Source organism: Curcuma longa, chromosome 13, assembly GCF_044706935.1.
Source record: "Curcuma longa cultivar G26 ecotype Majalengka, Jawa Barat chromosome 13, ITB_CL_G26_1.1, whole genome shotgun sequence".
Lineage (NCBI taxonomy): Eukaryota > Viridiplantae > Streptophyta > Magnoliopsida > Zingiberales > Zingiberaceae > Curcuma > Curcuma longa.
The window spans coordinates 1,496,106-1,521,698 of NC_133873.1; the positions used below are offsets into that span (position 1 = coordinate 1,496,106).

The 25,593-nt window shown below is 37.5% G+C and overlaps 4 protein-coding genes and 2 non-coding genes across 7 annotated transcripts in view; 3 read left to right on the forward strand and 3 right to left on the reverse strand.

Moving 5' to 3' along the window:
* The window catches only part of LOC141844247 (uncharacterized), an 83,262-nt gene that overhangs the window by 26,361 nt on the left and 31,308 nt on the right, over nt 1–25,593 (forward strand). The window lies entirely within an intron of this gene.
* On the reverse strand, nt 132–3,070 carry LOC141844255 (protein HAIKU1-like). Of its 2 annotated transcripts, none has more exons than XM_074732292.1 (2): nt 1,806–3,070; nt 132–892 (listed from the first exon to the last, which is right to left on the reverse strand). In XM_074732292.1, the coding sequence occupies exon 1, from the start codon at nt 2,928–2,930 to the stop codon at nt 2,022–2,024; it is 909 nt and encodes a 302-aa protein (XP_074588393.1). In that variant the 5' UTR covers nt 2,931–3,070; the 3' UTR covers nt 132–892; nt 1,806–2,021. The 2 variants fall into 2 exon arrangements, with proteins under 2 accessions (XP_074588393.1, XP_074588391.1); XM_074732290.1 differs by having other exon boundaries at nt 132–895.
* TRNAM-CAU (transfer RNA methionine (anticodon CAU)) lies at nt 4,276–4,361 on the forward strand. Its single transcript is given in 2 exon segments — nt 4,276–4,313; nt 4,326–4,361. It is a non-coding gene; the product is annotated as a tRNA-Met (tRNA).
* Nucleotides 4,372–4,460, forward strand: LOC141844621 (small nucleolar RNA snoR114). The gene has a single exon (XR_012603159.1). It is a non-coding gene; the product is annotated as a small nucleolar RNA snoR114 (small nucleolar RNA).
* LOC141844513 (putative gamma-glutamylcyclotransferase At3g02910) lies at nt 6,186–7,075 on the reverse strand. Its single transcript, XM_074732546.1, has one exon. It carries the CDS (start codon nt 6,918–6,920, stop codon nt 6,384–6,386), a length of 537 nt encoding a protein of 178 aa, XP_074588647.1. The 5' UTR covers nt 6,921–7,075; the 3' UTR covers nt 6,186–6,383.
* LOC141844590 (uncharacterized) lies at nt 21,708–25,417 on the reverse strand. Its single transcript, XM_074732635.1, has 3 exons — nt 24,757–25,417; nt 22,159–24,681; nt 21,708–22,072 (listed from the first exon to the last, which is right to left on the reverse strand). Exons 1-3 carry the CDS (start codon nt 25,415–25,417, stop codon nt 21,708–21,710), a joined length of 3,549 nt encoding a protein of 1,182 aa, XP_074588736.1.

Below are 25,593 nucleotides of genomic sequence, written 5' to 3' on the forward strand. Positions count from 1 at the left end.
AGCTTGCCTAGTAACTAACATCACATTCCTTCATGTTGATTTCAGGTTAAGTACACTGAAGGTGAGATTGTAAAGCATATGGAATCCATGTAGCAGTAGAAACACTACATCTTTTTGCTCAATAATGTAAATCAACCAAATGTTTCATATTCTTTTCTATGTAAGTACCGCACAAGTAATTACAACAAAAAAATTCAAATATATAATATATCGAAGTATTTGAACTTCAAAATGAACTAAGCTTGTAAATGATCCACTCTTGTTTCTTACAGAGCTTGTAACTTCACCAGATCCATAATACTTTTATGTAGGTGATAGCAAGACTCCTCATCAAACACAATTCAAACTTATCCACGCACCAAAAAAGGGTGGTGGAGAGTTTGAGAAGCAATAACCTCTTCTGCAGTTAAGATGATCGACATCCTTTAGTTGGATGATGTCTGCTAGTAGGGAAAGTTGGTATGTATAATATATTCCAATAATATCTTTTTAAACACATCCATCAAGCTTAATTTGAGGTGCATCTAAGTATTAACTGAATCAAGTTAGCAATGTTGAGAACTATTAGCATAGTCTTTGGCGAGCTAATGTATTTGTTGGCCTAAAAGGAGGAAATGGATGACGGAGAATAGCTAAACAAGAAGAATGAACAAGCTTAAAAACTAAGATGAATAGCTAAATCCGAGACAATGCCATTATCAAATGCTTTCACACTTACCTGTTGTAGCATTTACTGCAAGTTATGAAGTTTCTTCAACTTGCTTGTTTAGTCTCTAATAGGCAGAAAAGTTAAGTCTCTAATAGGCAGAAAAGTCACCAACTTACAAGTGTCAAGAATCTTGTTGTGTACTTGTACCCCAAATTACCTCAATCGTCGTTCTCTCATCCATCACTTCTATTATGGCAGTTGACAAATATGAAAGAAAAAAAAACAAGTTGAAGAACAGAAAAGTTACTACTTCAGTCAAAACTACCTGAAGAACAGAAAAGTTACAGGCAACAAGCTTGAGTGCCAGCAGCACAGTTGAATACATTTTTATTAAACAAAGAAGCATACTAGTCTTTCTTAATAGTAATTTCGTTTGGCAAAATAGTTGGAATGCAGATAACTTTCGTGCGATATATACACTCTGAGAAGAAAAGTCTCGAAAAAAATTCGGGAAGTATTGCTTGGGGGTTTGTCTTCAAAGATACATTCAGTTTAAACAAGAACAGTAATCAGTATCAGAATCAAATAGAATATTTTGCAGAAATGTTTATACTACTAACAAAAAAACTTAGCCCCTCATCCATCACTTTTATTATGGAATTTGGCAAAGATGAAAGATCCGAGTTACATTTCTATGACTTAGAAAATAAGACATTCACAACATATTTGCATTTCAAAAAACATCTGAAAGAGTGCTTAAGCTAAGGATTTGCTACTTCAGTCAACTACTTAAAGAACAGAGGTACAACCAACAAGCTGAAGAATGTCAGTGGTTCAGTAATTGGCATATCTACTAACTAAAGGAAGTACGCTAGTCTTTCTTAATGGTAATCGATTTCGGCAAAATAGTTGGGATGCAGTAGAATGAAGTTAGCCTGTATGTAATACAGGCATTCCAGACATGTTAGGAAATAAATTGAGGATAGTTATCATGTTGACAAGGTACTACTTTGGGGATCTCTCCTTGACCAGTTGATTCAAGGATACATATAATTTGAATGAAAGCAGTATACTCAGCATCAAAATCAAATACAATATTTTGCAAGAGAAGTCTATACTAACTACAAGAAACTTAAATATACTGCACTTCACCTACCTAATGCCCGCCACACTTTGATCTTGAACTCCCTAGTCAATGCCACCAACATCTCCAGAGGAATTCCGTAAGCCAGCAGTTGTGTTCATCATCTTGCGTATTGTGCTTCGGATTTTGGTCAGACCAATAGATGAAACCAATTTTGAGATTGTTAAAATTCGCAGGCTTTGATACAGGAGTAGAGTCTGGGCTTGGGACAACGATCATTACTTGGAGTTATAACATATCCCTCCATCTAGGGCTCAGTATGGGCAAGAACCCCGACGGCGATTGAGGGAACCAGAGCCCGGGAGAAGGTGGCGGCTGCGGCCCGGGTAACGGTCCGGCCCCCAAAATTCCTGCTTGCGGCAACGGTGAGAGGGCAAAGTTGGGAGTAAGCGGCGGAGGGTAGCGGAACCCCGGCGAAAGCAGGGGGTAAGGAGATCTGGGCGAGAGCAGATCGAGAAACGCGGTCGGAGAAGGGAAAGCGGACGGAGTAAGGGGCGGAAACGAGGCCGAATTAGGGAGCCCTCGGGGGGGAGGCAAGGGGAGGGGAGGGCCCGAGGAGGGAAGCAGCCCCGGGGAGGGAAGCGGCAGGCGGGGGTGGCGGGAGGTGTCGGAGCTGAGGAGGGAGCTTTCCAGGTAGCGCATGTAGGCGGAGACGGGGGACTCCGCCCAGCTTGGGCCGGCGGAGGGGGAGGGGCGGGGGAAGGCGGCGGGGTGATTGTGATGGAGATTAGGGTTAGGATTAGCGAAAAAGGGCGGAGGGCGGGCAGCGAGGGCCGGGGGAGGAGGAGGTGGAGGAGGGCGAGCGACAGGGGCGAGCGGCGGAGGGCGGATCTTCTGGAGGCGGGTGCTGGAGGGGCGGGGCTGTGGGGCGGCGGGGAGGGGGGTGGAGTCACGGGAGGGCGTGCCGGTGAGCTGCTGCACGATGCTACGGAAGTCGTTCTTGCTGATGTTGTAAACCTGCGGCTGCGGCTGCGGCTGTGGCTGTTGAGGCTGGTGGTGCGGCGGCGGCGGCGGCGGCGTAGGATGAGGCCTGTGGTTATAGTAAGTGGGTTGGTGGAGAGGACTCTTGCGGATGTTCTTCCCCATCTTGTTGACTCCCAGCTGCTGATGCTGGTTGCTGTGTCTGGACTGATCCATCGTTGTCCTCCCAATCAGTTGAAGCTACTTTAATTAATCTGGGAAGAGAGAGATGCTGAGAAGCCTGAGATTGGTGGTGGTTGATGAGGCATGAGAGAGGAAGAAATGAAGGAAGGAGATCCGGAGACGGAGAACGACAGCAAAGGGAACGGGAGGGGAAGGACAGGAAGAGAAGAGACATGTGACCCCACGGATTTGTGGGAAGAGAAGAACAAGCGGTCTGCGTGTGCGTACGTTGACTTGACGTGGGTGGCAAATCTTGAGGGAAGGGAAATGAAGCGTGCCGAACTGCGGCGGGGACAAGTGCTTCATTAATTATTTAATTTACATATTACAATAAATAACTTACATTTATTATTTAATTGCCTCTCCATTTATTTAAAATAAAAAAAGACTGGGAGATTCCAGCCTTATTATTCTTACTTGTAAATGTTTAACGCCCATATTAAACCAATACACAATTATTTTTTAAGTTATTATAATAAGCCTGATCACCTTTGAAGACTCAATTTTTGGGTCCGACCATTAGAATACTTACACCACCGTGATTACAAAAGAAATCTTTCATGATGGGTTTTTTATGACAATTCTTAGAAACAATCACATATTATTATAATTCTATGATAACCAAAAGTGTTATTAGGAGTGTATCCCATTAAGTTTATCTCATTAGCAAGTGTAACATGTGATAGATTATAATCATAGACGGATTTAAGAGCATCCACAATTCATTCCTATTATAACACCCTCCATCTCATTAAAAAGCATGAGATCCACTACCACATACTCGTTATAACAATATATCTCTTTCACCCACATTCTTTTTAACATTAACACTCATTATTTATGGATCTCACTGTCTACTCAATCATCTTAAAATTATATCATATTAAATACATATATTTTAAAATATTAAAATTATTATTATTATTTTTAATAATAATCTTATTTTTAAAATAATAATTTTACTATTTTTAAAAAATAATATTAAAATTTTATTTAATTTTAAAATAATCGTTAAAATTAACCGTTTTAATAAATATAATTAAAAAATAAAAAAATACACATGGGGTGGGTCAGCCAGGAGGCTGACCTGGTGTTATAATTGAACGTGTTCAATTATTTGAACGTGTTCAACTAGAGGGGTGTTATAACACCCCTCCACAATAGTGTTTAACAACATTATAACACCCCTCCATAATGGTGTTTAATATCAATGGGGTATTATAACACCCCATTAGAGCATCCATTGTGGATGCTCTAAGTAGGAGCTATCTTGGGCTCTAGCCCAGTCCTATGAGTCTTATAAAAATTTATCATTTAATTATTTTAAATATTTTCAAATGGGGTGGTGGCGCAGTTGGCTAGCGCGTAGGTCTCATAGCTGGATGAGTTATCCTGAGGTCGAGAGTTCGAGCCTCTCTCACCCCATTCGTTCTCTTGGTGATGAAGATTAATGTACTTTGGTGATGTCAGGGTTCATCACAACCATCTGATTATCAGATGAGATTGTAAAGTGCTTCTGAGCCAAGTTTTTTTTTCTAATTTTTAATAGGCATATACAAATCAGTAATTTTAATTAGGTTCTCTCTCGTTAAAGTTCCATTTTACCACTGTTTAAATAATATTCATTAGTTTGCAAACAATCTGTAGCTTTAAATTAAGTTATATGAAGTAAAAAATATTTCTTTTCTTTACTCAGAGACGGATTTAAGTAGGGGCTACCCTGGGCTCTAGCCCAGTCCTGTGAGACGGGGAGTGGCTCGCCAATAGCGGGATCGATAAGGAGAAAAGATTGAATAGAGGCGACCAAGTGGCCTTTGGAAGTAGGTTTGCTAATCGTGGATGCCGATTAGTATCCATTTCCGCTTTTGCTTCGGTTTTTGATTTTGGTAAAAGGAATGGGGGGGCATGGAGTTGTGCCTTCTTCTCTTTCTACTAGCTCTGTTGTCCACCGCCCGAGCCGATGAAGGTGAGATCCATTCGCATCTCTAAAATTTTCCTTTTTTTTTGAATTGATCTGGAGATTGTGGTTCGAAGGAAGAGCTTCCATTCAGTAATTGTGCAGGTTTTACTCTTTTACTCATTTTCGATTTCTCCGTTTGTATTGCGGCAAGCGTCGCAATCTCTCGTTCGTGGTTCCTTTGCTTTTGTTGGCGTAAAAAAGATGTTTTCAATATTTCTTTTATTCTAATGAATGAGAATAACTAATTTTTTTAAAAAAAATATTTTGGGGGACAATAATTAATGAGTGGGTTCCAATGAATTTCCACTACTTTCGATTTAATACTTTTAAAGAACAAGAGAAAGAACCTGAAATAGAAGTCATGGTTGTGATTGGATAGTACATTCAGGGGGCCCACTTGTGGCCTCTACTTCCACTTGCGTAAATTTTTTTCATATTTTTTATGCTAATTTAATTTATAATTTAAATGATTTGGTAGGCGCTTGCATTGCAATCAAATCTTGTCTTGTCACATCATAATTTTTTATAAAAAAACAATGTTATTTGATCATGCATTATTTACTTTTTTTTTCAAACTATAATGTATTTTTGTACCAAGGATTTATTTATTATATCGAAGCAAATAAAGATAAAATAAATTACACGATTGTTGTTCGATCAATTAACTCTAAAATTGCAATAGGATTCATTCACTAAAAAAATTAAAATATTAAAGTTATTCAAGTTAAAGGGTGCAATTGTAACCAGTCAAATCTCGAGTACACAATTTACAAAATAGACTGTAGTCATCTTGTGAAAGCATTAAAAAAGAGTTTCAAAAGTGTTGAACACAAACATAACTCTTAAGATCAGACAAAATGAATTTAACATAATATAACTTCGTGCAGAAATGAATCTAAGGTTGGGCTATTTTGGGCTCTAATCTAACTTTAAAAAATTACATAGATATTTGTAGTCTACAACTTGATATCAAAGAAAAATTGATGGGTTCTTTCTTTCTTTGTTCATTGTATTTTAATGTTTAACTCACCCCTTCCACACCTAAAGCCAGCATAATTCACCTCCAATTTTTTGATCCGTCCCTAATTATAATTCACAAAATCACATATTTGAATGAGGGACAAGATTAATGATTGTAAGTTGTGATATTCACACAATTGGATTGCTTGCTTATGTTTAACTCTTCAATGGGTTGAGATTTATTATTCTTTTTTAACAATAGTGATGCTTTTATATTTGTGTTTTAATCTACTAATGATTTTTAATCGTCTAAAGTCTTTTTTTTTAAGAAAAATCTTGAAACAGGGTAATCTTGAAACAGATCACAAGGCACGATGGACTGGTAATTGCCGTCACTAAAAAAGAAAGAGGCACCAATCTCGGCGGCCTCCAATGGAAGAAGAGAGGAAACGCAGCCAAAACAAAACGAGAGAACAATGGCGGACGGGAATTAGGAGAAGACGCTAGCTACATACACTTGATCCGTTCTAAGACCGGGGCGAGGCGACGAAGAGGCGGATCTGGTCGAGGAAGGAGATGTCTTGTGGTCGATCCATCCGCTTGACGTACCCCGTGGCCTCCTTCTCCGAGTACACTTTGTATCCCCTCTTGCCACTGCGCCGCCACAGCTCGCCAGCGTAGCTCGGGTGCGCGTAGTACGCCTCGGCAGCCACCTCCGCTTCCGCGGAGTGGGGCTCGCCGAGGACGGCGACGGAGATCGGGAGACGCTCGTAGTGGCCGCGCAGTGTGCCCTCGAGCTCGTCCATCCGGGCGAGTCCGCGCGGCGACACGGCATAGAGCTCGCCGGCGACGCGCTCGCCCTCACCGGGGAAGTTGAGGAGGAAGGGAACGCGGTAGGGGCCGCAGACTAGGGGGAGACAGACGACGGTGCGTGAGGAGCCGACGAAGGAGGCCTCGCCGACGCGGATCAGATCTTGGATGAGGTAATGGTTGGAGAAACCGCGTTTGAGCGTACCGTAGGTGAAGACGAGGCGCCCGTCCGTATGAACTCCCTGCGCGACCATGGTTGGATCAACAGAGCTATTCGATCGGAGGTAGCTGCCGTAGCACTCAGCGACACCGCTCTTCGCTTTTGTCAATTAGGGTTTGGGAGATCGAGATGAAAGAGGGAGGAGAGGGCGAGGAATTTGGTAGTGGCAATGAAGGCGGTGGTTCACGATGAGCACTGCTGGCGATTGGCGCTGGGAAGAACACATGGACTTACAGCACACACGGCTGGTTATCGACGGGTATACTCATCAACGGTTGAGGAGCCAGCGCGTGGGGCGATCCGCGATCTGATCTGTCTGATGTCGCCACTTGTGGTGAGAAACGGGTGTAAAGTAATGGTGAGCCAGTCATAATCATCAATTTTTCAAATTTTCAGTTCAAGAAAAGTTTTTTTATATAATTTTGATATATATAGTCTTTTTCGAGTATCTTCATTGTAGAAATATTTTTTTAAAAAATTTATCATAATTTTTTAAAAATATTTTATAAGAGTTTTCTACTTGTATAATATATATTATTATATTAACACCGATGTGTATAGTAGTAGTAATATAGTATATGAGATTGACTACTCTTGTTAATATATATTATTATATTTTTTTATAAAATGTGAAATTCATCATCTCAATAATCTAACTCAACGACTATATATAAGGAGGAATTAATGATTACGATGAAGGAGGGTATTATCTTGGCTTCTTCAAAATTGAATCCATTACCCAATTTCGGTAACCAACAGCTATGTCCCAGGGGCTATATTATTATATTAAACTAACACATATAGGAATTAATTTCTAAAATGATAATAATTTTACCTGTTTAGATGCTGATATGAGATTAATTATTGTTATCACGTATTAAAAGATATAATATATACTAGTAGTGATAGGAAGTCAATATTCTATTTTAAAATTACTATAATTAGGGACGTTTTAGTAGCATCACTTTATGATCAACTCATATCTTACTCAATTTATATCTAAAATAGTGATGGTATTAAAATATTTTATTTAACATGTAATTATGTTTTATAGTGATTCTCATTACAATTTAAATGTTTGTAGGGAACTATCACTAACAATCTCTTATTTGTACGAAAGTCAATTGCACATATCTTACTCAATTTATATATAAAATAGTGATAGTATTAATATCTTTTATTATAGTCTACTAATTATGTTGGTGCAATCATATATAATTTTGATGTTTAATAGAATTTGAATTAAAGCAATTAATGTGATGTCTAACTTTTGTGTTAAGTGTGTTGAAAAAGTCTTAATAGGCTTGGAGACCGGATGTAAGGTAGAAAAGTCTAAGAAGACTAAAGGTCGAATTCTGGACAAAAGCAAGTCCTCACCATTCTAGAGATAGTGTAAGACAGGCAGGGAAGTCCAAGAAAGTTAGAGGTCAAATTCTTGATAAAAGAAAAAGTTTGAACAAATCAGAAGATCGGATACAAGGCAAATGAATACTCGATTATGCAAAAGCTCTAGGCACATAAGTCTAAGAATAGGATTCTATGGAACGAGATAAACGAAAATCAAGGGTAGATAAAGAATAGGTGAAATCTACCTTTAGAATGATTGGAAATAGTGCAACAGTCGATTGATAAAAATGTATCAATCAATTGTTGCACTATAGAACAGAAGGGGATTTTTGTTTGGGAGTTTAGTGTTCGGATCGGTGCGAACTAGAGGAGGTGAATATCTTCTATCTCTTCATCTCAATCTTGTGCTAGTCTACAAAGATTAATATGCAGCAGAAATAAAATACAACACAACAATGTAACACATGCACAACAAATCGATTTTACTTGATTTGTCGCCTCCCAAGGCGACTACTTCAGGCCTAATCCTAGCGACATGTGCGAAAATCATAAGTGCATGATTGTCGTCAAGTAAAAAAAAAAATTGATCCCATAGAAATTGTAAAATCGAATATCAATTAGAATCACAAAGCAGGTTATCTAGAAAGTCGAAAATCGCGAGAGTTCAAAAAGAAAGAAATTGAATTGAGAAAGCACGAGGAGTCTTGAAAGAAAGTCGATGTTGGGAAGTGACTTTAGGATTTCGATTTCGTCATGATAACTATTGATACCCTAAATATTATTTACTTTCTTACCTAAATGTTTATGCTCATGCAGGTAGTCTATCCCAAGATACCGATATAAACTTTTAAAATTATGATGGCGTGTTTACTCAAATGTGACGCTTACTTTTAGGGTAATCTTACTAAAGAGGCCTCTTTCTTAGAAAGGCTCCTGTCACGATGCCCCACAGTCCTCTAGGTGTGATCCCTTGCTTCATGATGTCAAATCGAGGTTGACCTAGTAAGCTCTATGATAGTTAATGGTGTTTTCCTGATATTTTGGACTACTTTCATAAATAACCCCTCACGTCTCGGTTTTTATGGGTCGGAGATTTAGGTTCACCTTTTGGTCCCTCCTCGTGTCCCATGGGATATAAAGATACATGATTAGTGTCAAATCATGTATACGTAATAAAGTCTGATCATGGATAAACACATCATATAGCAAGAATAATAAATAAGCATAAAAGATGAATGTCAATAATACATGAGTTGCTTCCTCATCTTAGAATCTAAGTATCACTCCATGGAGATGGAGTTACAATTGAAAGACAAAGAAAAAGACATTCTACAACTCAAATTAAAAGAAGAGAGAAAAGAAATCTTAGTCAAATTGTTGCTAGTGTCTTCGGAAAACTCATTAAGCTCTAAGGAGGAAACTCATTAAGCTCTAAGGAGGACGGAACATCGATGTCACTTAGGAATAGCTCCCCTAGGGTTTTTGTCATAGAAAATGCATCCTCCTTCTCCTAGGGCAAGGGGAGAACCCCCAAATCCCAAATGGCTCAAACAAAAGCCTCATGAGTTCTTGTATAACCTCCAAAACTTTTCAAATCTATTAGATCCTTCCTAAATTATTGGCGTCACAAAAATGGTGTTTTGAGCCTTTAAACTTGGTTTTTTAGGATTCCACTTTGAATATAACTTGTAGATTTAAGAATTATCTTCAATTTCATAGGTCATGGGCCCTGTGATTCATCTCAAGTCAAAAGTTATGCATGTTTGAAGTTTGATCTACTATTTTGCCTCAACGGCCTGTGGACTCTTGTTCCAAAGTTCTTTTGCTCTAATTAAGTTTTGAATTCACATCCTATCAATCAAAAAACATAAAGAGTAATTCTCTAAATAAAAAGAATGTAATCGATAAAAAAAATGAGAGTGAATAAAATATACTCGTGTAGTGTAATGAAACAAAATACATGCAAAATAATATTAAATATTCTATATAAAACACACATATCAAATACCCCATATTTAAACTTTTGTTTGTCCTCAAGCAAAACCTGCAATCTAGATTTATGTGTGTGAATTATGCATCATAATCTCTAATGAATTAATTTAGTCCTATCAAGTAGTTTTACTCATGAGCAAAGATAACCAAATTATTTCAATATGGCTTAATTAAAAGTTTTTCGTGCTTAGTGCAAAGAGTGACTTAACTCTTTCCAATTTCAACTGCCAATCCTAGTCAAGTCGTGATCTAACTATTCCTAATACTTCCGGTGATAAACACTTGTCACACGCAAGGTTTGTTCCCCCAAGGCACTATGCACTATCTACATAATGTCTCAAAGGAGTATTCAATATCAAGAGAAACATGATAGGTATTTTCCTAGTAACCTAACTTGGTCTCAAAGGGGTACCATATTAATTTCCACTCAAGATAACTATTTTTTATCCTTTTTTTATTCTATCTTTTCATACTACTCAAGAAGAACTTCTCTTTTTTTTTTCTTGTCACACGCACACTCTTTATTCAGTCAAGGATTTCAATTTTTCCCACAAAGTACCATAATCTGAGTTTTTTCAATAACCAAAATGCAATAAAAAATCACTTGGGAAATAACAGTACTAGTCCTGTTCTATAAATCATAACTATTCTCAAATATATCAAACATCAAAATCAAGTATAATATGAAAAGAGATCCTAAACAACTAGGCCAATACCCAAACTCTTATAATGAAAACACAAATCAATTCATGGTACCACTGATAAAAGAAAAAGATCACTATACATACTAGCTTACTATCTCAGAAACATAAAGTCTATAATGCAAGAATCTTGCTATAAGAAACAAACAATGCATGATGACATAGTAGCATGATAATACAAAAAGAAACATTTATGATGCAAAAAAAAAACATGATGAAACTAACAAAGCTAGACTAAAAACTTATCAAAATAAAACAACCAAAATAACAAACACCACTAAACTAATAGAACACCCCCCGAGACTTGAATAAAACACTGTCGTCAATGATTTCAAAATTAGGAAAGTTAGGGAGGTTACCAAGTGATGCGTGCCAAGAGTACAAGTCATTCCACTGTCGACAGTACTCCTCCATCTAGTGGTCATAAGTCAAATGCCCTATAGAAGAATTAGCAAAAGAAATAAAAGAATGTCTAGGTGGAGCGATTCGTGTGGATGGGTGAGGTGGTGGCTTTGTATCAATAAGCTCAGGAATGGGATAATTGGTCCTTAAATATCTGATAGTAATAATCGGCATCGCTAAAAATCATGCACACCACTACACGATCGAGCTTCCATATCCATCATCGAGTAACCTCAAGTTTAATCAAATCATAATCAAGGGTTTGAGTTATGGTGATGATCAATCCTTCAATGACAATACTCCTCGATTCACTCTTTTCTTTATCAAAAGGTCATTCCAAATCAAATCAAATTCTTCCACGATCATATGATGATCATTGTTAAATAACCAAAAAGAAATTCGACATTCTTGACAATATCCACTAAAAATAAAATTCAAGGGTAATCATAAGATACGTATGATACTTCATACTCATCAATTTTTTCCATCCTACTCAACTTATCATCCAATCAATAACATTCCTAACGCCAAGACTAGTCAAAACATGATCATTTAAATATCAGGTATTAATAATTTTTCTCATAGCAAGTATAAGCCTTATAATTCACATCCTTAAAAATTATACCATGAGTACTAGTTTTGTTACCCTTATGGCGTGCATTGCCATTTCCTTTGTCCTTAGCTCTTGGTCTCTCACCATGTGATCGCTTTCGAAAGTTCATCTTGCCATCAATAAAAATCACGCAAAATTCAACAAGAAAGGTTAGGGTTCTCAGTGGATGGGGAGAAGGAAGAGTGGAAAAAAGAGAGACTGTCAATATTAGAGCTCTTGAAGGGTTTCTGAGGAAGAACGGCAGTGAGCACAACTTGAAAGTGGGGGAAGATATAGCCAAAAGAGGGGTTTCAAAAATCCTCTTCAATCGTGGCATGGGTCGTGTTGATTGGTCATGGGGCATGGCACGATCTAGGCATCTGGGGACGGGCCATGCCACGAGGCTTAGTAGACTATAGCAACCCTAAAGTATCGTAGCACCTCTAATAACTGTAGCACCCCCTATTTTTCGAGGCTTAAAGTTTGTTGTGAACCCTAGTAACTATAGCAAATTACTGTAACAAAATCCAAAAACACCTCAAATCCTAATTTTAAGATTTAGGATCCATCAATTGATCAATTGATTCACCTGATCAATTGACTAATACTCATATTTCAACCTTACAAAAGTCAAATTATCATCTTACCTAATATTTGATTGACCTCAATCTACTAAAACTTTCTTTGCTCAGTATCTGATCAATCTTGATCTATCGAAACTTCTCGTTGCCTAGCATTCGGTCAATCTTGACCTATAGAAACTTCATCGTTGTCTAACATCTAGTCAACCTTGACCTATCGAGACTTCCTTAATGCTTGACCTCTGATCAACTTTGATCTGTCAAGACTTCCTTATTACATAGCATCTGATCAACCTTGAATTATCAGGACTTCCATCATCACTAAGTGTTCGGTCCTCCATGATCCACTTGGACTTCGCTTCTCCTACCAAATATCTGATCCTCCATGATCCCTTGAACTTCTTTTCTCATGTCAACTTTCTATTGAACTTCCGACCGTCAAATGTCCAATCATCCATGATCTACTTGAACTTTCTATTTTGTGTCAACTCCGTGTTGAACTTTCAACCATTAAGTATCTGGTCATCCATGATTCACTTGGACTTTCCATATCTTATCAAGTGTCCGATCAACCTTGACCTACTTTACTCTTCCCTCAACCAACTTAACATATTGATCAAACATCGAAATCTCAACTCGAGTCAACTCAAACTTAATCAACTTAGTCAACCTTGACCAGAGATTGATTGCACCAACATTTAGGATTTGCGAAACTTCAAGTCAAGATGAAGGGATGACAACAGTCAATTGCTATAACATAACAATCGACTAATATGCTAAACTCCAAAGTAGAAGGGTTTTGGATAGAACCCTAACGGGATGTTTGGTTGGGGGTTATCATTGATAACCTTAGTTATATGCTCAAGATTATCAATGATAACCTTGTTTGATTCAGATTACGATCGATTCCTAAGTAATACAGTATTACTGCCACATCAGCAAATGGATTATAACCTAGGAATATGAATACCTTGGCAGCTTAAGATTTTCTACGATTCCGAAGGTTAATGAAATTTTTTTTCATAATTACCCATCGATTTTAAAACTAAGTTAATTGAAATGTACCATGAAACCTAATTAAAACTAAATTAATTAATTCAATAAATATTAATTTAAATATTTATAATTTAAATTTTAAAAAATAAAATTAATGAATTATATTTATTAATTTAATAAATTATTTATTAAAATAATTATTTTAATAAAATATATATAAATTTATTTTAAACTTTAAAAAATAAAATTAACGAATTATATTTATTAATTTAACAAATTATTTTATTAAAATATTTTATTAAAATAAAATTAATGAATTATGTTTATTAATTTAATGAATTATTTTATTAAAATAATTATTTTAACGATTATTTTATTAAAATATTTATTTATTTATTTTAAATTTTAAAAAATAAATTATGAATTATATTTATTAATTTAATGAATTATTTTATTAAAATAATTATTTTATTAATATATTTATTTATTTATTTATAATTTAAAAAAATAAAATTAATGAATTATATTTATTAATTTAACAAATTATTTTATTAAAATAAAATTAATAAATTATATTTATTAATTTAATTAATTATTTATTAAAATAATTGTTTTAATGAATTATTTTATTAATATATATATTAAATTTTAAAATATAAAATTAATATTTATTAATTTAATAAATTATTTTATTAAACTAATTATTTTAACAAATTATTTTATTAAAAAATATATAAAATTATTTTGAATTTAAAAAATTAAATTAATAAATTATATTTATTAATTTAACAAATTATATTTATTAATTTAACAAATTATATTTATTAATTTAATTATTTTATTAAAATAATTTTGTTAATAAATTATTTTATTAACAATATATAAATTTATTTATTTATTATATATTATCAATTTATTATCATCATTAATATTATTAATTTAATTTATTTTATTTTAAAAATAAATTGAATTAAAATTAATATAGTAAATGTTAAACTGATTATTTTTTATTCCCTGTAAATAGATAAGTTGAATCAAATAACATTAAGTTACATTTTATATCCTATAACCTTGGTTATATGATTATCTAGTAATCACATAACTAAGATTATGTATAATAACTTGAACCAAAGGTGTGTTTGGTCGGCGATTATCGTTGATAATCTTGGTTATCCATCAAGGTTATCAATAAAAACTTTATTTGATTTAGGTAATGAACCATTCCCGATAATGGAGCATGTCCGCCACATCAGCAAATGAGAGATATAACTTAGAATCGAAATACCTCGAAAGCGTAAGATTTTCCACGATTCTAGGGCTAATAAATCCCCCCCCCCCCCCCCCCCAAATTACCCTCACCATCCTATCGCATATCTCAAGCACTGTCGCTTCGCCTTACATGCTGTCGACATCGCAAATCAACCCTCCTCGGGTGGCATCAACAAAGGTTGTCGTCGAGTCCCTTCCCTACTTCCGCTTCTCCTCCCTCCATGGCACTAGTGACAACCTCGAGTGTGTCATCTGCCTCGCCAACTTTGCAAGGGAAGATGTGTTGCGCCTGCTCCCTTGGTGCAAGCACGCGTTCGCTCCCCCGGTGCAAGCACGCATTCCATGTCACCTACGTTGATTGCTAATCGAGGATAATGCTAGCTACCTTCTCTGGAACTACAAAGTCAACGCCCAGGGCGTCGCCCTTCTCGCCTCCTGCTCTTTCAGCTCCTGCTTCTTGTTAGCTCCCCAAGGAAGTGTTCGCAATAGGACTGAATATTTGGTTAAAACCAAATAAAACGGAACCGAATTAATCAAAAATCGAATAAATCAATTTTTTAAAACCAACCAAATCGATCAAATTTTCTAATAAAAAACGAACAAACTGAATCGATATTTTATCGATTAATTCGATTTTCGACCGAATTAACCGAATTAATCAATTTTTTTAAATATTATGAAAATTTTACTAATTAATTAGAAATTTATAAATTTATTTATCTAAAATTTATAAATTATTTTTCTAATTTTATGAATTTAATTTATTCAGTTTAATCGAATAAGAAATTTTAAAATTGAAACCGAACCGAATTAATCAATTTTTTTAAAAAATAATCAAAATAATTAAATAATTAAATTAAAATTTTTAATTCGATCAATTCGATTGATTTATACAATTTAATCAAATTTTTACTCATTCTTAATTAGCGAGCTCAAACTTTTCGTGGAGTGGGAACTACCAAAGCCAACAAGCACTATGCCTCCGTCGTCCACTGATGACACTGTCAAATCTCTTACATCATCTTCAAAAGGTCAAGCATAAGATCGTTGTGTCTGACGTATGTTCAATGGGCGATGGAGGGCGTTTAACTCCGAAGTGCTAAAGTCTTTGACGGAAGAAATCACGAGTTTGGAAGAGAGGGAAGAGAAGAGTACTCTGCTCCAAATAAAAGTCGATTGTGCAATGATTGACCGATCAATGTCGGAGATCACGAATGTATCAAGATGAGGTAGGAAATCAGAAATCCAAGAGAAGAAGAAGATGAGAAGTTGAGGAAGGTTTGGTTGTAGATTGTAAGATGAATAGTGGAATGCTTCGCCGAAGGTAGAGACAGGAAGGCTCTGTATCTTAGGTTTTTAAGATTGAAAAAAAGATAACACAGTAAGTATTAAATTAAGTTGTAGCATTATTTAGTATTGAATCAAGTAAAATTAGATTATGCTTTATTCTTCGTAATCTTGATTAACCAAGGTTATGTATGATGACTTGAACACAACAGTGATTGTTTGAGGTGGTAAAGTTAACAAAATCTTTGACAATCGACTAGGTAATGTTACGACCTCGAATCAAGGTTGATCAAGTTAACTAAGTTCGAGTTGACTCAAATTAGAGAGGGTCGATGTTTGACAAATATTATAGAATTTGGCTAATATAATAGATGTTGACCAATATAATGTTTGATCAAGATGATAAAGGGAGAATCAAGTAGGCCAAGATTAACCATGTACTTGACGATAAAGAAGAATTAAGTAGCACTACAATAAATTTGACTTTTTACAACGTGCATTTAAGCTATCCACAAAGTGCACCGTACACTGCACAACTAGAAGCTATTAAGAGTCATAAGTCATCGACAACTTGGGGTACGCACTGCGGTTATGATCATTCACAGCACGGGGTGCACGTTGTGGTTACGATCAATTCACAATGCGCGGTGCACGCTGCGGTTACGATCATTCACAATGCGCGGTGCACGTAGTGGTTACGATCATCCATAGTACGCAATGCACAATGCAATTAACATCATCCACAGCTAGACCCGACCACGGGCCGGGTCCAGCCCGGACCCGGCCCGGCATCTTGCCGGGCCGGTTCCAGTTCAAGCGGATGTGAAACCGATGGCCCGCCGGTTAACCGGCGGGTTGAACCACCGGTTCAAAAATTTATTATTATTTTTTTCATTTTCCCGTTGGAACCGGTGATTCCAACGGCTCCGAACCGGCGGTTCAAACGGCTCCGAACCGCCGGTTAACCGACGATTCTGAGCCGTTGGGATTTTTTTATTTTTGAATTTTTTTTCCAATGGCTAAGATCATTTGACCGTTTTTTGATTAATGACTATGATTTAGTATCCGTTATGATCCAAATTCTATAAATAGGGAATTCATTTCATCATTTCCACACACTTTCTCTACTCTCTAACTCTCATTCTCAACTTCGCAAGTTCGCAAGTTCACATTCTCTAATCTCTACGCGTTTCCGAGTTCCGACTCCATCTTTCGACTACAATGGAAGGAGGCCGCGGTGGAAGTTCTTCACATCGATCTCAGAGAGGAAAAAAATAGCGCACGAGGACCCCAACATTCAATCCACCGATGATGAGACCGAGGCCCAACACCTTCCGACGCCCGAAACACAAAGAAGTACTGATGCAATTACTTCTAAGGTTCGGGAACATTCTCTTCTAAAATCTTCTATTTTCACTAAATATTTTGAGAATGTCACTCTTCCATCGAGAGAAATGCGTACAAAATGCAAGCATTGCAATGCTTCCTACAAATTCCAAGCCGGCGGTGGCTATAGATCGTTAAAACATGTAGAAACGAAACACCCGACAGAATATGGACTCGAATGTTCTCAAACACAATTATCTAGATTTTCTAGCAGTAGTAGTACGGATTCCGATTTATTTTTATATTCTGATAATAAATTAAGAGAGTCATTAGCTAAATTCGTTTCCGTAGAACATCTTTCATTTAGTTTTGGATCTAAATGCACATTTGAAGATTTTTGTAAAGAATCTCTTAATCCATGTGCTAAACGTGTTCTTAGGACTACACTTACTCGTACAATTAAAAAATTAGTAAAACAAGAGAAAAAAAATTTAATTGATGAATTTAGTAAATTAAATAATAAAATTTCTTTATGTGCCGATATTTGGAGTGATCATTGGCAAACTCATTCTTATATGGGTGTGACTTGCCATTGGATTGATAGCTCTTGGATCCTCCAAAAAAGGTTGATAGCTTATAGAGTTTTTGATGAATCACATAATGCCCATAACATTGCACAATTATTATGTTTAATTTTAGAAGAATATGGATTAACTCATAAAATATTTCCAATATCATTAGACAATGTCATGTTTTAAATTTATGTGTTCAAGATGGATTAAGACTTTTAGAAAATTATATTAAACCAATTAGAATCGTAATTTCATATTTATGGTCTCATCCATCTATGATGAAACAATGGTGTAGATTTTGTAAAGCTAATGGAATAAGACCTAAAAAATTTCCACGTGATGTACCAACACGTTGGAATTCCACATATCAACTATTACAAGATTCATTTCAATATAAAGATTTATTATGTTTATTTTTTTACATAAAATATAGTAATACTAATATATATTTATTTTCACAACAATGGAATATTTATAATAATATTTGTGAAATTTTAAAAGTACTTAATGATGCAACCGAACAACTTTCCGATGTTTATTATCCCACTGCTCATTTAGTTTTAGTGAATTTTTCTAATATAGTATTAATTTTAAATGAACATATCAATAATGAAGCTTTAACTTCTTGTATATTAGCTATGAAAACTAAATGGGAAAAATATTTTTATTTAATTCCTGAAATTTATTTAATTGCATTTGCTTTAAATCCTAGATTTAAATTAGAAGTTTTACAAGAAATGTTAACTTTATACTATGACGCTTTAATTCTTGTTAAAGATCCTTCTTCTCCTGATCCAGCTAATATTATAAATAATATTAGAAATTATTTATATGATATTTATAATCTATATTATGTGAAATATGGAATATAAACTAATATTTTTGAAACACAACAACAAACTATTAGTACTAATTTAAAACTTTCAAAAGCACAACTTTTATTAAAAGAACGGGCGAAACGTCCACGAGGATCCTCAAGTTCCACACAGGAACTTGAGAATTATTTTACCACTTCTTTTGATTTTAATGAAGCAGATAGTGAAGATTTCGATATTTTAAAGTGGTGGTCACAGAAGACTTAAAATTTTCCCGTTCTCTCCGTAATTGCCAAAGAAATTTTAGCATGTCCAGTGTCAACTGTTACTGTGGAGCAGACATTCAATGCCGACGGCAACATATTAGATGAACGACAATCAACTATGTCTCCCGACTCATTAGAAACCCAAGCATTACTCGACGATTGGACCAGAATCGAAAAAAAAATCCAAGGAATGCAACTTTTAGAAGACGAAGCCAAAAAATTTGGTACTGAAGGAACAAATACAACGGTAGAAACGGGAAGAAATAAAAATAAGTGATGTAAAAAGGTGAAAATGTAAAAGAACTACGTGGGCTTTGATTCCCCTATATCCTAAAGGGATACGTAGGCAACTTAATAAGTGCAAGTCATTTTGTTTAATAAATTTTAAATTTTTTAATATAATAATCTCGAACCGTCATGAATCGTGAACCGACGGTTCTGAACCGTGAACCATAACTATTTTGAGCAGTTAAGGTTAAGGATCGACCTGTCATGAACCGTCGAACCGATGATTCCGAATCATGATCGGGTCTATCAATTAACAACATTCACAACGCACGATGTGTACTGCAGTTAACAGGGTTCACAACATACAATGTGTACTGCAGTTAACAACATTCACGACATACAATGTGTACTGCAGTTAACTTCATTCACAACACACAGTGCGCACTATAGTTAATAACATTCGTAGCAGGCAATGCATGCTGCAATTAAAGTGTAATGTTAACTATATACAATTATCAACATCATACAATTATAATACCATATATATATACCAGACACAATTATAATACTGTATACACATAGTTATAAAATCAAAACTCAAATAATTATAAAATCACACGCAACCATCAACACCACACTTAAGCAAAATAATATTTCATTTAGTAAGAGAAAACAATCCAAACTAATAACAAGAAATTTATTTATTAACCTAATTTTTTTGCTAAAAAAAGTATATGACTTTAAAATCATAATAATCTATATCAGTGTCGCAAAACTATAAATTTAGATGTTGCATAGAAGCTCCAACTTTTGATGGTGTAACTCTAAAATTCATTCCACACACTTTATCTAGTCTACCTTGAGCTTCCTTGTCAAATACAAGGTTAATTGCATCATCAATAATGTTAGTTGTGTTGTGAGATTTGGATGGACACTCTTTTAATTCTTTCTATAAATAACAAGAGATAACTCAAATTACACTTAGAAGACTTGTTCCGAGGAATGTTTGCTTGATTGTTCAAGGATCACATAATCAAAGGGCACTAAAGACTAATCACATATACTTTTCTACTTGTGATACATTTCTCTATGCAACTAGTTTGAAATCCAACTGCATAGTGAAAGGATAAAAAAGGTGAAATGATATTGCTTTCAAAAATCAGTATCATAATGATGTTGAATTTCAAAATCTAATATCATAATATTGTAAAATCTGTGAGAGAACAGAATAATGGTGTTGGATTTTGAAATCCAACACCACTGTGCTGATTTCAAAATCCAGTACTATATATAAAGCATGTAAAATCCAGTATTATATATAATGTTGTAAAATTTAGCACTATTTCATATAATGCTGCGAATTCATCAAACCATGGAGGTTGAGGAAACTAACCTAAAAGATCCAAATGCTAACTACTGATTCTAGGCAAAACATTCCAAATCCAACAAAATAGAAAATCAACAAGAAAAAGGAAGAACCTTTAGTTAGATGAGAGTAACTATGAAAAAAGAAAAAGAAATCTTACTTGCAATATAGTGAATTGATTCTTATCATGATGAGATTTTCTTGTAGCTTCTGCTTTATGTTTATCACATAAACCACAAAACGGATCACCAAAATAAAATAAAGGACGAACTCAATACACAATTCCTAAAGATGTGAACCACTTACCAGCCTCACAACTAGGTTTATATCCTTTTTCAATAAGAAAGATGCAACATCTTGTAAACGTTGTCCTTTTTAACCATTTAACAGTAATAGCTTCTGAAATATTGAAATAGTTGAAGACCATCTAGTTTAGACTCCTTCATCGACTCAGTCATCCTGATTCTGAAAGATATAGATTTCATAATTCCTTTACAACCAAGTCATCCTACGACCTACTGACGGTTACTACGAATATTCCTTAGCATGACATCATGAGTGAACGTAGGAACAATCATAAGGGTGTCAAACTTGATCCCCTAGATGCTCTTCTATATACACATGGCACGCAATGAATGGAGGAGCAGGTAATAATTGTCGAATCTGATCTCCCTGTATCGCAGATGTGGATATACTCTTTTAGACAATTATATAAACTCTAGAAGAAGGATGCAAAAGAGGGAGGTGATTCAATTTTTCTTTTTTTTCTTTCAAATTATAGAAACTATTTGTTCATCTGTCCAAAACTCTTATTTTAACTTGAGTGTCGAAATGACCATGTCGAACTCCCTCAACGTCCACTTTAACTCTCATGGAAGTATCGTAGGTACTTTTGGTGTCTTCCGCCCCTCCAGGACCTTCAACATTCGTCACTTGTGTTGTTCTGTATTGTTGATTCATCAAATCACGATCTCAGTCAGGAACAGTAATGTAAAAAGTAATTTAAAATGGTGTAATATCACCACTTTTCAAAATCTTTGGGGTTTAGATTTGCAACTTTTGGTAGAATGGGCATTCCTACTTACTTATAGTTAGTTAACTTACTGATAGTGATTGTTCTGAATGGTTCACTGAGATATGCTTGAGGTCGAGCTGATATCTCTCGAGCCACATATCTCATCGTAGGTCGAGATTCGGGATCAATTTGGGCGCATGCAAATGCCATCTTCACCGCGATGATCACCTCCTCAGCTAACTGCTCTGTAGGGGGAGGCAAGCATTGGTCAAGTACATCTTTCAAGAACAAATCGCCCTCTGGCAACGATGAAAGAGATGCCAACGAGGAGATGAGGTCTCCTGGATGTTTCCCCATCATGACTTCAAGTGCTACTACTCCAAAGCTATACACATCGCACTTCTCAGTGACTCTCATTGTGTAAGCCAATTCTGAAAAGTAGCAGTAATAAACTGTCATACTAACAAACTGAAAGTTTTGAATTATGAGCTAAGTTTATTGTGACAAGCGTCGGTACCTGGGGCCATGTAACCATAGGATCCAGCAACACTGGTCCAGTTGGAAGAATCAGGATGCAGCAACTTGGCGGTCCCGAAGTCAGATACTCGAGGCTCGAAATCGGACTCCAACAAAATGTTGTTCACCGAGATATCCCGGTGCACGATCGGCGGCGACTGGTCATGGTGCAAGTAGGCTAAAGCATGAGCTACCCCCTGCAAAACTTTCACCCTCTTTGCCCAATCGAACTGGCTCTCCCTTTCCACCCCATATAGCGCTTTCCCCAGGCTGCCTCTTTCCAAGTACTTGTACACTAAGTACATGCATCCGCTCCTCAGGCAGAAACCATACAGCTTCACTATGTTCCTGTGCCTCACCTCTGTCAGAGCTCTGATCTCATTCTCGAAGCTCTTCCGGTTGATCTCCGGCACATCTCCGACGCCACCAACATGCATTCTCTTCACGGCCACCACTTCTCCGGTCGACAGCTTGGCTCTGAAGACACTCCCGAAGCCGCCTTTCCCGATGCAGAACGCCTCGTTGAAGTTCTCCGTGGCATTCACTATGTCAAGGAAGGTGAACTTGACTTCCTTTTCCCAAATCAAATTTGCCCAACTGCCAGAGCTCTCCATCTCACTCTTCTCTTCCTTTCTCTTTCTGCAAGCCAGCAAGACCAGTAGAGGAGCGATGATCAAGATCGGAACTCCTAGCACCGGCACAATAATGGCAATTAGGAGCCTCTTTTTGTGTCCCTTGTGAGAACTGCCATTAGGAGAGTTACTACAAGAAAGTAAACCGGCCACATCGCCGCAAAGCCCCGCATTGCCGGCATACGCCCCTGAGCTGGCGTTCTTGAACGCAGCCCCGGTTGGAACTGGCCCTGCAAGATTGTTGTAAGAGAAGTCCACGGATTCCAAACTGAGCATGTCGGACAAAGCTGATGGAATTGAACCAGAGAGATTGTTGTGGGAGACATTGAACTTTTGCAGCTTTGTGAGTTTGCCAAGATTGTAAGGAATAGCTCCTGACAAAGAGTTGCTGCTCAAATCTAAAAGGATCTGCAAGGAGTCCAAGTTGCCAATCTCATTTGGTATCTCTCCAGACAGATGATTCTTGCCTAGATCCAGAAACAGAAGCCTTTGCAGATTGCCGAGCTCGGGAGGCACTCGACCAATGAAGTTGTTAGCTGACAGATCGACTTCTTCGAGATGTGATATAGCTCCCAGCTGCAGAGGAATGGAACCTGATAAAAGATTGTTGCTCAGATTGAGCTTATACAATGAATTTAAGCTCCCGAGTTCGGGTGGGATATATCCATCCAAATAGTTGGAGGCCAAGCCAAGTTCTTCTAGTTTGGTCATGTTGCCAATTTCCGGCGGAATTTTGCCTGTTATACTGTTGCCGGTGATATAGAAGTGACTCAGATTCTTGCACTGCCCCCACTCCGGTGAGAGTGTGCCGGTCAGGTTATTGTCGCTCAGGTCCAAGAAGACCAGTTCACGATGCACTCCAAATGTTTTCGAAATGTCCCCACTGAAGTTGTTCATCTCAAACCGGGCTCGAGAAAGCATGCTGCAATTGCGTAAGCATGCCGGCAGCTCGCCGGAGAAGTTGTTGTCGTTCACCATGATCCGCTCGAGGGCGAAGCCTCTGCATAACTCGCGCGGCAATTCTCCAGACATGAAGTTGTCGGAGAACATGACTGTTTTAATCAGACCATGCCGACCTAATTCCTCTGGTATGCTTCCCCTGAGATTATTGCTGTAGACGGAGATGAAATGGAGGTTAGGAAGGTAGGCGATGCCGCGGGGGAGCTCTCCCTCCAATTGGTTGGCGCTAAGATCCAGTATTTTCAATGCCAACATGTTCCCGATCTCTTGGGGGATTCCGCCGGAGTGATTGTTGGAGAACAGAGCCAAGGAGATTAGGTTTCGGAGGTTGCCAATTGTTGCTGGAATAGGACCTGTCAATGAATTTTCCGACAGATCCAACTCGATTAAATTAACCAGGTTCCCAATCTCGGGTGGAATTTGACCGGAAATGTTGTTGGTGAAGAGATACAAGTGTGTCAAATTAGTGGCGAACCCGACCTCCGGCGGAATCTGCCCTGTTATCTTATTGTTCTGTATCTGAAACGATATGAGATTAGGCCAACTAGAGAAGAAGCCCGGCACTATCTCGTCGGAGAGAAAGTTGCTGGAGATACCAAACTCCCTCATCTCCGTGAGTCTGGTGAATGACTGTGGCAATCCTCCGGTGAGTTGATTGTAGGACAGTTCAATGTAGTTGAGACGAGTACAATTTCCCAGTTCGGGAGGAATTGTGGAATTCAATCCTGCAAACTTCAGGTCGAGGCGTTCGAGGAATGGAAGCTGACCTAGAGAAGAAGGAATCCAGCCGCCCAGTGAGTTATTGTATAACTCAAGAATTCGAAGGCCGGAGATGGTTCCTAGGATGGGTGGTATCTGTCCGACGAACTTGTTTGCCCCCAGACGAAGTTCTCGGAGCCATCTCATCTTGATCAGAGAAACAGGAACAGGACCTTGAAAGGAATTGAATGTGAGATTGAGGAACTGGAGGTTCTCCAAGTTTGTGAACAAAGATTCGGGTATTGAACCCGTGAAATTGTTCCACGACAGGTCAAGGTAGACTAATTGGGTACAATTCAGAATGGCGGAGGGAAATTGCTGGTCGAGGCTGTTAAGGCTCAGCGAGAGGTACGTCAGTGCAGGCATGGGAGAGAAATCGGAGAAGTCCGGCGTCTCCAAGTAATTGAATTGAAGGGCAAAATGCTGCAACTTACGCAGATGGCTCAGTTGATACGGGATCTGACCGCCAATGTTGTTGTTGTAGAGACGAAGGTCGAGGAGCTGCTGCAGCTGTCCGATCTCCGGTGGAATGGAGTCGCTGAAGCCGTTGCTGCTGAGGTCCAAGGAGGTGAGATTGGAGAGAGCGGCGATTTCGACCGGAATGCGTCCGACGAGGAGGTTGTTGCTGAGGTCGAGGCGGTTGAGGTGGGACAGAGAAGGGAAGTCGAAGTGGTCGAGGGTGCCGTTGAGTTCGGCGCCCGACAGGCTGATCTCCATCACTCGGTCTCCGCTGCCGCACCGGACGCCATGCCACTGGCAGGGGCTGCTGGAGTTGAGGGACCAGGAGGCCAGGGAGTCGGGCTGAGACAAGCTGGATTTCCAGGTGAGCAGGGCCTGTGCTTCCGTCGCTGCTGCTGCCGTGGGGGGATAGAGGAAGTTAAGGAGGAGGAGAAGGATCAACGTCGTCATGCTCGGAGGTGGGAAAAAGGGACACGGGTTTGGTTTCGATCACGGAGGTGGCTCCACTGAAGCAACCACTATGCGGGGTGATGAATTTATAGTGCTTTGGCTGAATTGGCTTTGATCCAGAGTAATGATTTCATGCATGGACTCTTATTCCTCCAATTAGATAATGATCCACTTTG

What these genes read in the sequence shown, in the direction of transcription:
- LOC141844513 (XM_074732546.1), bottom strand. Translation starts at nt 6,920, where the DNA reads ATGGTCGCGCAGGGAGTTCATACGGACGGGCGCCTCGTCTTCACCTAC.
- LOC141844255 (XM_074732292.1), bottom strand. Translation starts at nt 2,930, where the DNA reads ATGGATCAGTCCAGACACAGCAACCAGCATCAGCAGCTGGGAGTCAAC.
- LOC141844590 (XM_074732635.1), bottom strand. Translation starts at nt 25,417, where the DNA reads ATGACGACGTTGATCCTTCTCCTCCTCCTTAACTTCCTCTATCCCCCC. An exon ending in GTCGTGGAACAATTTCACGG is followed by an intron (nt 24,682 to 24,756) that starts GTTCAATACCCG and finishes ATTCCTTTCAAG; the next exon opens with GTCCTGTTCCTGTTTCTCTG. An exon ending in CTATGGTTACATGGCCCCAG is followed by an intron (nt 22,073 to 22,158) that starts GTACCGACGCTT and finishes GCTACTTTTCAG; the next exon opens with AATTGGCTTACACAATGAGA.